This window comes from Musca vetustissima, unplaced genomic scaffold, assembly GCF_032173495.1.
Source record: "Musca vetustissima isolate MV318-11 ecotype Yass unplaced genomic scaffold, APGP_CSIRO_Mvet_v1 utg1892, whole genome shotgun sequence".
Taxonomy (NCBI): Eukaryota; Metazoa; Arthropoda; class Insecta; order Diptera; family Muscidae; genus Musca; species Musca vetustissima.
The window spans coordinates 238,469-251,333 of record NW_026882990.1 but is presented as its reverse complement, the minus strand read 5'-3'; the positions used below and the strand labels follow the sequence as shown (position 1 = coordinate 251,333).

Sequence of the window (12,865 nt, the reverse complement as noted above, 5' to 3'; positions counted from 1 at the left end):
AGGCCAAAACAGACACAACAACAACAGCAGCAGCCACAACACGAACAACAAATTAATAATAATAATAACAATACTGCCTTTGAGAGGAAAATTAAAAACGAAAATCGCTGTAGAAATTGTGAAAATCGGGAAATTATGTTAATGAATGTCAATACATTCGCAAAGAATAATCGAGGAGGGCCAAAACGGGGTAGGGTACATGTTTGGTATGATATCAGTGAAAGTAGGATTTTGATAATATATATTATGAATGGTGGTGGTGGAGGTAGTGAGGGCCAGGTCAGTGATCCTGCGAGTAGTGGTGTTAGGAAACCCGAAGAACGCCGAGAAGAAGAATTTCGCTGCAAAAGCGAAAAGCAAATGTTAATGAATTTTCGTGAATTGGTTCGACGAAGACAACAAATCGATTTACTATATAGTAAAAATGCACTAATCCTATTGGTGCACTATACAAATCGTTTGAAATCCTTTATGCAACAGGCCCAGCCGCATCGGAAACGGAAATTGACACATTTGAATGGCTGGTGGTATTGGTGGGCCAGACATCAGTCATGCCCCACGAGGCCAAAACGACGACGAATGATGAAACTTATATATAAGAAAATAACGACGACGACGACGATGATGATGATGCCGATGATGAGCATAGGCAGCAGCAGTAGAAGAAGAAGGCGAATGCTAACAAACAAAGTAACAAAGAAGAAGAAAAAGAACATGAATTGTAGTAATGTTAGTTTTAGTCACTGTAGTTGTAGTTTAATTAGTTGTAGTTGTAATAATAATGATATAAATAAAAATTATAATACTAATAATAATAATTATACTATATTTAATAATACTAATGATAAATACAACTATAAAATTAAAACCACAAATATTAAGAGAAAAAATAATAACGACAAAAATAACAAAAAACATGTTAAAATAAATTATAAAGAAAATATGAAAAAATTGAAATTTAATTTTAGTACATGTAATTTTAAAGATACTAATAATAATAATATTAATATAAATAACATTAATAACATATATAAAAATAATAATTATGATTATTATTATAATAATAATAAAGTTAATCATAATAAAACGAATGACACAAATGTAATATCTAAGCTACCACAACAACAAGACCCACAAAACCAAGAACAACAATTTACCATAATAACAAAATTACAATGTAATACAACAAAAAGAAAAATATTAAGGAGCCATTCTCACCATCAGCATAATACAACAATATCCTTAAACAAAATTGGTAGCATCTGCAGAATTCAGGCTCCTAAACGCAGTTCTCTTTTATCAGAAGCATTTCCATTCGTTCTCTTTTCAAAAAACCACAACAAAAACAACAACATCATCATTGTGGACAACCATTGTAGGCATATAAATTTAAAACAGATTTCCAATACAACCACCACCATTAAAAAACACCAAACACATTATACCATCATGTCCAGACGATATATATCATTAAATTTGAATCATCCGGTTCACCATCGCCATTACTATCCGAACAACTCCCCAAAAATTAGTTATAATAGTAAACTAAATAATTATCGTTATTTTTATTATGATTATAATTTCAATATCAATGATTGGTGGCATCGAAATTGCCAATGGCGAAATTGTTCCGACAATTGCCAACACCAACAACAACAATTGCATGATGCCAGCATATCGGAGAGCAAATATCCATCAAATTTCCAAATTACCACCAACAACAATAACAACAACAGCTACAACATCACACAATATCATTATCTTTTTCATCATACTGCCACCATATTATAGTGGTGGTGTTAAATTTATATCAAGTGGCTAATGTCAGGATATAAGAAAGAAATTTTTAACAACAACAATAAATTACAAAACAAAAAACACGTATATAATTACCATTTCTGAAAAAAGTGTAATAATTTAATTTATTTTTCGTATTATTACTGTAGATGAAAATATACCAATCAGTTATTAAAAAAATAATTCTATTTAAACTTTTTTAGGAAATATAATTTTTATTGACGTTCTAACAACAATGAAGGTATTCTCAAATTGTGAACAATGTTCATAGTATTAACGTAATTTTTTCTTAAATCATTTTTGAAGGCAGATATATTTTTTTATACAATTTTTATTTTTTTTTTTTCACTCTTTAAATATTTTTCTTGAAACTTAAGACCTTGTTTCAAGTAATATTATCGGAATTCACAAATTATGAATAGTGTTCATAAATCAGAATACATTATTTCACCGACAGAAGCCATCATACATTGATGGCCTATTGTTATATTACACTTTATATGGATCTATGAACTATTTCATACATTATTACGAACACAATTGATAACAAATGGTGTTATAAATACTTATTATACGAATTCAGTTCTATACTTAAGGTATATCGGTAAAATCTGTAGGAATTTAAAAATAGAAATGGTGTTTTGAAATTATGAAAAAAAAGTTCATAAATTATAATACACTATTCACGATTACTGCGAAAGAGACAGAACCCCCTTCCATTTGCAATCAGTCATTGTATCGTATTTATTGTAAAAAAAATAATTCATACATTTAAGAACTATTGTTCATAAATTATGACGAACTCTAATAATAAAACAGAAAATAGAAATTGTTTTCGAAAATTATGACAAAATTTCATAAATGATAATATTTTTGAAAAATAATTCATAAATTTGAATTGTAATGTTTTCAAAATGTTTTGATATTTATATGAAGAGTTCCTAATTTAGGAAAAACATACATAATACTACTCGTTTTCTTAAAATAATGAACTAAATTTATGAAGAAATCTTTCGAACAATCTTCAAAAGGAAATCGCTGACTTTTATTGTAGTATAAAATATAAAAATGTTCCACAAATAATGTCAACATTTATAATACTACAAATAAATATGAATGATATTCTAAATTTCATGAAAATTGTTCATACATCAAAATACATCATTCGTGTGAATGTTGCATATCATTCAGATGCAATTAAGATGCAATATGACAAATTCATGCTTGTAAATACAATGCTGCAGAATATTTCGGAACAAATTTCCTAAATGTTAGTAAATATTTCATAAATTTATGTACAAATTTCATAAATTGTGAAATATGTTTTGCAAAAGATGAAAACTTCAGAAAAATTTCATAACGTATGATTGTTTTCTATAAATAAAATAAAAACTAATTGTATATTCCGAACTGGAGGACTCTGTACTATCAACCTTCAGAAGCATATTTGTAATCCGAACAAAACATAATTTCTATAGTTATGTACAAAATTCACAAATCAATAAATACGTATTTATGAGAGAAGAGAATTACATTCCTATATTTTAGGAATCGAGTTCTAAAACAGTTTGTATTTATGAATGAACGCAGTACATAAATTTATGAACACAGTACATAAATTTATGAACATTGTACATAAATTTATGAACACAGTACATAAATTTATGAACACAGAACATACATATATAAATATATATGTTGCGATCTCAGAAATATATGCAATAAAATTAATCATATATTTTAAGAATAGGATTCTTGAATTTTCTTACTGCTCGGAATATTAAGCTATGAAATTTCAAGAGAGGAAAATTGCATAGCTCAATATTAATTTTTATAGAGATAGAATTTTAAATCTATTTTTATAAAAGGAAATAATTCATATATCTAATGAAAAGTTTTCATAAATTGCTTGGATTTCTTTATAACTTGTACAAAATAATATTTAGGTTATATATACTATAGTTGCGGGCGAGAAAAAAAAATTTGATTAAAATTGTCAACAGATTCTGTATATTCCCAATTGGAAATTTTCATTATCGGTGAAAATTTGATTATTGCAGATTTTAAAATATTTTTTTCTGCGAAAAATGTGTACTTAAATGCACTAAATTCCATTTGGAACGATGGAATGTTCTAAGCGATCTTTTAGAAATACCGAACAGAAAATAGTTCAATTTTTTAGGAGCATGATTCTTAAAGGATTCGTTCATAATGAAGGATAATCATTGTCCTTCAAGAATGACATACAAAAATATTTTTAGCACTACATCATTAATATTAATTAATATAATTACCCCACTGCAAATTTTTATTGATAACAACTTTTGATTAATATTTGCATTTTTTTCGAACTATTTTCAAACAATTTTTTCTTCTTAAATCTGATTGGTATATTTTCTAAAAAATATTTACATATATTTTAAATATTATTTATTTACAACAACAACAAAAAGTACTTATAACTTATACCAACGGAAATATCTACATTTTGTACCACCAAATTGTATCAATAATATTTTATGTTTTTATGTTACATATAATAACAAAAATATTAACTATAACAAACAAAAATACATGAAGAAAATTACCCGCCACTCACTTTTATTCATCCACCCCCCACACATAAAAAATTTCAAATGTAAAATATTATAACAAAAAAACTATAAACACCTAAACTACTAAAGAAACATATTTTATTACAGATACAAGATCAACAACAAGAAGAAGGAAATAAATGATTCATTATTAAAACAAAAGAAGAAGAAAAAAACCAAAAAACGAAAGTTCATTTATAAAAACCAAAAAACTGCCAAATATTATTAAATATTAAAACAAAAACAAAAAAACCCAAAAATAATAATGAATATTTAATAAAGAAAGAAAAACCAGTACCTATCATTTCATAGGTTAGAGTGTAAAACAAACAAAAGAAATCGACATTTGATTACCGGCAAAATGTCTATTTAACAAAAAATTAAATAAATAATTGAAATTATAAAAAAAAGAATACCATACCATACAAATTGTTAAAAACAACAAATTACAAATTGTGTCATACATAAAATAAAATAAAACAAAAACCTAACAACAAAACTAGGAAATATCCCAAAGAGAAAAAATAACACAGACAATTTTCCACAAAGAAAGAAGAATAAATGTCTTATTTAATAGATTAATTTTTCTCAAATTTAATTTATATTATTTATTTTTCGACAATTTCAAATTACACAGTGCTACAGCTAAGCTTAAGGGTTAATTCACTGTGTAAGCTGTATTGACCTGCTATAGCATAGTTGGTTAGTTTAGGTCCAGTCATCAATCACACTATAGTTTTATAACTGACACGGCTCTTTCAATGCTTATATAAATTTATTTTAGCTGAATATAAAATCTTTGTATCTAGCCTGAAGTCGGTAAAATGTTCATTCTGTAAATAACTTTATAAAGTAGTCAATGTGCTTCTTCAGGATCAAATCCTCATTATATTCCTCTACTATGCCGGGAAATGTACCTGCTGCTCTCCTTAAACCGATGACATTTCACTTTGGGCTATTTATTCCTTGATTTCTTCTGTTGGAAAATTTCCTGATCTTCTGTGTAAATATCAGTTAATTTGCTGTGAAACAAATACTTTACGATCCGCATTTTTTTCTGTGAGAATAACCCCTTGATTGTCTGGCACAAGACCCCTAATTTTTGTGATAAAAATTTTAATAATTGTCTGGAGAGATTTTTACCAGAATGAGAATTTCCCTTCATGTTCCTATAGAAATTTCTCTAATCGGCTGTTAAAATGTTCCTTGACCTTCTTTTAGAGAATATCATGTTACACAATTCACAGATTATTCGTGGAAAGATTCAGGGACATTTTGTGAGATTGTGTGTCCTAAGACCCTAATTTTTGTGATGACACTTGTTTGATAATTTTCTGTAAACTTCATTCCGAATTTTACTCGGTCTTATGTGCAAATTTTACCAGATTTTCTGTGAGAATTTCCTTTCTAGTTCTTATAGAAATTTCTCTGATTGGCTGTTAGATGATCTCTCGACCTTCTATGAGAAAGTCTGGTGTTACTAAAAGGTTCCGTTCTTTTAGTAACTGTGCAGTTCTGTGTACTAAGACACTTATTTTTTTCTACTTCATTGAGGCCAACTTCTTGAATATTCTCTGTGAAGAATATCCCTTCCAGTTCTTATAGATTTTTTTGATCGGCTGTTAAAAGATCACTCGACCTTGCATGAGAAAGTCTGCTATAACAGATCATTTGTGCGAAAAGTCCGGAACTTTTGTGCGATTATCAGCCCCAAGACCCCTAATTTTTTCGATAAAATCAGTTGTGAGAAAATACTGAATACTGAATCTCTCCCAAGACCATTATTTTTATCTGAACTATAGGACTTTATTTAGCATGCATCGGAATGTTCGATTTGGGACAAATATGCATCGTTTTGTTGCCATCTCTGACATTATCTCTCCCAAGACGATTATTTTTATATGAACTATAGGTCTTTATTTAGCCTGCATCGTTTTGTTACCATTTTAAAGGTAACCCCATAATGTCTCTCTCATAGAAGTCCTGCTCTCTATTTGCAAAAAACTCTATTAGTCGATTTTTTTAGCATTAAAAAAATTTTGCAGTGCAAGAAAAAGATGATAATCGGTTGGTGCCAAGGCCGGGCTGTATGGCGGATGCATTAAAACTTCCCAACCAAGCTCCAGAAGAAGTGTGTGTCCTAGCGTTGTCCTCGTGGAACACGACACCTCTTCTGTTGGCCAATTGCTATCTTCAAACGGTCCAGTTGTTGACCTTATGGAAGCAATTCATAATAAATAATCCCCTTCCAGTCCCACCAAATGCATAGCAGAACATTCCTGGGCGTTAGTCCTGGTTTAGCCACAATTAGAGGTGCTTCACCGCTCTTTGACCACGATCGTTTACGAACAGTGTTATCGTATGTGATCCATTTCTCTTCTCCAGTCATCATCCGCTTAAGAAATGGGTCTATCTCATTCCGTTTGGCCAAGGCTTCGCAGGAAATTCGATCCATAATATTTTTCTGTTAATTGGTGTAGCACCCAAACATCGAGCTTCTTTTTGAATCCAGCTTTGTGTGAATGATTTAAAACAGTTTTATGGTCGATTTTTAGCTCTTGGGCGGTGTTGCGACTGATAACATGATTTCTCCGATTTTATCGATCAGGAGTCATTTAATCGTCTTTAGGAAACAGGAAAATATGCCTCAACAAAGTGCTCTGTTGCGAGTAATTTTAAAGTCCACATGGTTCTCTCTTATAAAGCACCATTATGGGTGTCTAGGCTAGTCGATAGTGATTTCAATGTCGATTCGGTCCTAATTTATAAAGGATCCTTTTAAAAAGAGTTCCTTCTAATTGCTACTTAGAGATGTTTTCTCAGTTTTTTTTTTAATTATTTCCAAATATGTATTTTTCATCGATGAATTTACATTATAAAATATGAAACGATCCCTGATTTTTTCTAAAGAAAATGTTTGGTCTTTCAGTATTTTGTGTTTCAAAACTAAAATTTAAATTGACCTATTTTTCATTCATAAAAATTCTAAAACGCTCCCTTTTAATTTCATGCTACTGGACCACATTTGTAGTTTTATTCAACATTTTCATAAACCCATTCAAATCATGAATTTGAATAGCTACTGTAGCCCTGTGTAATTTAAATGAAAACATATTTTTTTCTATATTTTATTACTAATTAGAATTTTTATTTCGTTTCTATTCTCTACATATTTATCTTTTGAAAACCAAAAAAAAAAAAAATAAAGCGCACAGTAATCTTAAATAAATGAAAAGAATATAACAACAACAAAAAACTAAACATTATTTAAGGTTCTTTAAGAAAGAAAACCAAAGCAAACCCAACAAAAAAAATACTATAAAAAATATTAATAAAAAAATTTAACAAATGGAAAAATACATTTAAAAAATAGTGTTAAATTATGAAATATAACAACAAAACCATTACAATGGAAAAACAAACAATAAAGAAACCAGAGCAAAAAATACGGATAAATAATAGTTTATATATTTTTTTGATATAAAACAAATATGAAAATAACAAAAAAAAAAAAAAACTCCACAAAAAGTGAAAACGCCCTCTTCCCATACTCCCCAAAAAGAAAAAAAATTGATTCAAAACCAACTTATTATAGAACAATCTTGTTAATACCATTGATGAAAACCAAATTATAAATTATTCAAAAAAACAAAACTCCCCCTTCCCTCCACACTTCCAAAAAGAAAAAAAACATTAAAATAAATAATAAATCTTATAAAATATATAATCTTATTAAGAATCTTGTACAATTTTCTAAACTGTCACTAGAAGAAATAAACAAAGAAAACAAAAACAAATTTTCAAATAAAAAGAAAATTAATAATTAAGAATGAATAACAAAAAAAAATAAATAAATACACACAAAAAGAACTTCACCCCAAACGATTGTGTAATAAACAAAACAAACAAAAACTGTTGCTAATTTTTAAGTTAACAAAAAATATACATACATTTTATTTTAGTTCTTTATTTGGTTCTTTTGTAAAATTACATATAATTGTTTAATTGTTTAAAATATGAAACAAAAAAAAAACAAATAGATTATAAAATAATTAAATTAATGAAAATAAAAGAAAATAAAAACCTAGAGTTCCCTATTGTCATATGTTGAGAAAATGAAAATAAAAAAACTGTAATCGAAATAAATGTTATTAATATTGAACAAAACAAAAAAACCCGACTCAGTTTAACACTTACTTCGTCTTTTGCTTGAATAGAAGAGTTTTTTTGCTATAGAGGATAGAAATTGGGTAATGTTTGCTAAGGGTTAATTATAAGAGAGGTGTTTATATTTGTCTTTACTTTCTCCTTATCTTCTTGCAGCAATCGTGCACTTTTTGGGCTAACATTTGCATAAAGTTTGTTGCTTAAGTCTTTTGTTTTAGATAAATATTTTACATTTTCTAAATCTTTGATTTTTATTAATGGAAACGGTTTTTATTTGATGTTGTAACTAACCTGTGGATGTGTTGTCAACAGACCCTTTAATCTCCTTTGAAGAAATATATTTTGCTCATGGTCTAATGTGAGATATTTTCCTACTGTGAATAGTTACCCTGTCACAAGCTCCACAATTTTTGTAAGACAATTCTTCTTAATAATTTGTGAGAATTTCCTTTGTTATTCTGTGAGAAATTTCCCAAGATACCAGAACTTCTCTCAAAATATAATTAAATTTTCTGCGATAAGATCCACCTACCCCCTGAAAGAATTTTTACTTATGAAATGTAAGAAATTTCTCTGATGAGAACATTAGTTCTTTTGAAGTCCACTTGTTACTTAGAGGTGTTTTTGGAGATGTTTTTTTTTTTTAATTTAATTCCTTTCATCTACTTTTAAGCTATAAGGTTACATTATAAAAAGATTTTTGGAACCGAATCATGATATGTCACAAAGGCTCCTAGCAATTTCATATTGAATGAAGTTTGTTGCTTAAGTCTTTTGTTTTCATGAAGTGTGAAAATTCCAGTGGTTGGTTTTCGGTGATACTTAATTTTTTTTTAACAAAAAAGTGTATATATAACAGAACAGTTTTGGTAGGGGAGTTTCCAGAAGCAATGGAGTGATTTGCCGTATATTCTGACCTAATCTTACGTTAGTAAAATATTTTTAATTGACTAGTTTTTAAATTGCTTCATATGAGACATAAAATTATTTAAACTTATTCAATTTTCAGTAGATCATCATTGGGCCTTATACTCAGTAGGCGTGGATACTTTTATGATCTTCCTAAGGCGTGATTTTTTTAGGAATATTTTTTTAAGGATTATCCAAAGTTTTGGATTTATAATGAATATTTTTCAAGGATCATCCCAAAAAGTGGACTTATTGGGAAATATTTTTCAAGGTCTTTCGCAAGGCGCGGATTTGTTAAAGAATACGTTGCAAGGACTATCCCATGGTGTGGAGTTTGTTTCAAAAGCCATCCCAACTGGAGGATTAATTTTTTTTAACCATTATGTATGATATGGGTTTTTTTCGAAATATTAAATATAATATGATGTTGGAAATTCAATCCTGCAAGCCAACGGAATATACGAACTCACTGACGAAATTGGTACAAATACACAAGAGTTCTAATATCGATTGGGCAAATTTGCGTCATATTATAAGCTATAGGGCTAAGGGTTTAATAACATGAATTTATTCAATTGTCCTCTAATTGAAATGTTTTTTTAATTATCCTATTCAAAACAGTCAATGTGAAAAATATAACACGTCCTACATATGGGCATATCCTATGGGCATTAGTATTTAATTTTTGTGCCTAAAAGTATTTTTTAGTAACATATAATTTTAATTACATATAAATATCGGCATTTATCGATAAATATATCGACAATTCTGTTAAACATTTTTAATATTATAAATCATAAACAGCCTAAAAATATGCTAAACAAATTTAATGTAAATACCTTAAACCTCCATTAGACTTCAAACTTTATTATGAGTATTACGAAAGGTGGTTAGTTAAAGGTTTTCAAAATAGACTTCAAAAATTCGAATTTAATTTTTGAAAGCACTCAATTTTTTTTTTTATCTTAGTAAAGTAAACGAATGAACAAGTGTGGCCAATAATGAACATTAAATGTATGTTATTCTATACGTATCTAGCTATCGTAGGAAATAGAATAAATCCAATCGGTGAAGACCTTCCTTACATTCTAACTTTGTTTGTGGTCATTAACTAGGTCAACCAGGATAATCCAAGAGGCAGACATGTACTCTTTAGAATCCCGTTGATTTTTGATTTCGGATGTTTCAGTGACCAGCACGCATGTTGCTGTTGAAAATCAGATTTGTTTGTAACTAAAATCAAAACAACAACAAAATATTATTTTAAATCACTTTCTTACCATTCAAGTCTTCAAAAAATGCACCTTTGCATCGGCGAAAAAATGGATGGGGTCCCTTAACTCGAACTTCTGTTTTGTAATGTTCACCCATGTAATCAGGCAATGGCAAATTTCTACATATTCACTGGCTGATGTTGCCGTGATAACCAGTTAATGGAAATGTCGAAAAACGATTCAATTTTACGACTCTATCAAGAATTTGTCATCCCCCTGACCACTTAGGGCAAATTTTAAGTAAAGTTCTTGGTTTACAACTGACTAAAGACTTCAAGTCGATAGACCATTTGGAGCGACGTTCGTTTGAAACTCCTTTATTTTTTCTGGTCTATTGGAAAAAAACTATTCTTATGTAGACCCCATCGAATTTTGAAGATTTTTTTCTTTATAGTAAACTTCTGTACACTGTTGACAAAAAAATCCTAAATTTTTCGGCATAAAAAATATTCTTCCACAAAATGTATTTTAATGTGAAACAATCAGTATCACAAATGGAATGTTCCAAAACCCCCAAGAGTCTTCAACAAATCGATTTGTTTTCCGGTGTTTCATTTATAAATGTTAAAGGTTGTTCTTTTAGTTTTTGAATAAGGAACAGATAAAAAATTAGCATTATGTTTTAACACTGAATATGACAAGATTTGATTTGAACCCATTTTTTTAAAGTAGCTTATGTCAAATTCCGCAAATCTAGGAAAAATGTGTAAATCTTTCGATTTCCCAATGTTTTTTGTTAACAAAATATTCGTCCTTGGTAAAAACAGTTTGCTACAATCAAGAATGACTTATATTTCAATGTAATCATTATTTCGAATGTACCACCTATTGTGTCACTCTTAACTACTTCAACAACCTGTTCCAATTATCTTCTTATACCGATACTCAACTGATATAAAAATTGCAAAATTGATATAAAAATTGCAAAACGAATATAAGTCTTTAATAGTTTCAGAAAAGCCATAAAAAAACATTTGGAAATGCTAACATTCTGCAGTATTCTATCTAAACTTGCATTATTACCTTCAAAAATTGTAAAAACTTTGTCATTTTCATCAGATGAAATTTAAATCAAAAAATTTTCGTATTTATCTAACATGGAAATAAAATAAACTCTATTATTTTTAACATTTATTTCAATTACAGCTAATAATAAAACTGCCCACATATAGTTTATATAATTTCCATTCCAAATTGTTCAGTTTCAAGTATATTAAAATAAAATTAAAAAAAGACGATGAACATATAACAAAACAAAAAATGAATTATATAAATCAATAGCAATATTTAAAATGCCTTCATTCTAAACAGTTAACATGAAAATATTAATTTCTATATTTATTTTTTTTTTTTTAATATTTTTGTTGATTTTAATGATTTCAGTATTATTTTTTGAGATATATGTTTAATTTAACTGCTGGCAGTTAAAATTAACAAAAACATAAATCATTATTATTTTTTAGTTATTATAAAAAAATTAAATAAAAATATATTTCTATGTTATTAATTTTTTTATGAAAAAAGGTACACAGAAATTCACTTTTATTGAAAAAAAAAATAATAATAATACAAAAAAAATTGACGAATTACTTTAAATAAAAAAGTACATAAGAGTTTAGTAAACCAAACAAATAAATAACAAAAAAACTATTTGAAATTAAATAAAAAACAATAACACTTAACAGAAAAAAACCCACACGTTAATTCAACACAATGACACCGATACAAATTTCCGCCTATTTTTGTTTTGTCGAAATATTCTCTTTTTTGAAAATACACCTACAGACTTCAAGACACTTGAACATGCATCATATACACCAAACAAAAGGCAAGGAAATGAAGAACAAAAAACAACAAAATTATGAAATTTAAATAAAAATAAATTTAAAAAAAAATTGATTGTTATGGCGCATTGATGCCCCCACACGGTCTGCAAAACCACAAAATGGAAAATAAATTGCATCTCCAAAAAAAGAAGTAAGAAAAACCAACATTTTTATTAGAACATTTGTATAGAATGATGAGAAAGCCATTAAAATCAGTTACATTTACTATTTATAATAATAAAATAAAAAAAAAAACCTATAAAATTTACCTAATTTAGTCAAAACGAAAAACAAAAGA

At 28.0% G+C, this 12,865-nt stretch overlaps 1 protein-coding gene across 1 annotated transcript in view; it reads left to right on the top strand.

Moving 5' to 3' along the window:
• The window catches only part of LOC133329721 (probable serine/threonine-protein kinase DDB_G0282963), a 150,579-nt gene extending 149,980 nt beyond the window's left edge, over nt 1-599 (top strand). The window contains exons 9-10 of the mRNA XM_061538187.1: nt 179-418; nt 481-599. Coding sequence (XP_061394171.1) covers nt 179-418; nt 481-599 — 359 coding nt within the window. The remainder of the gene's footprint in view (nt 1-178; nt 419-480) is intronic.
• The last annotated feature ends 12,266 nt before the right edge of the window (nt 600-12,865 follow it).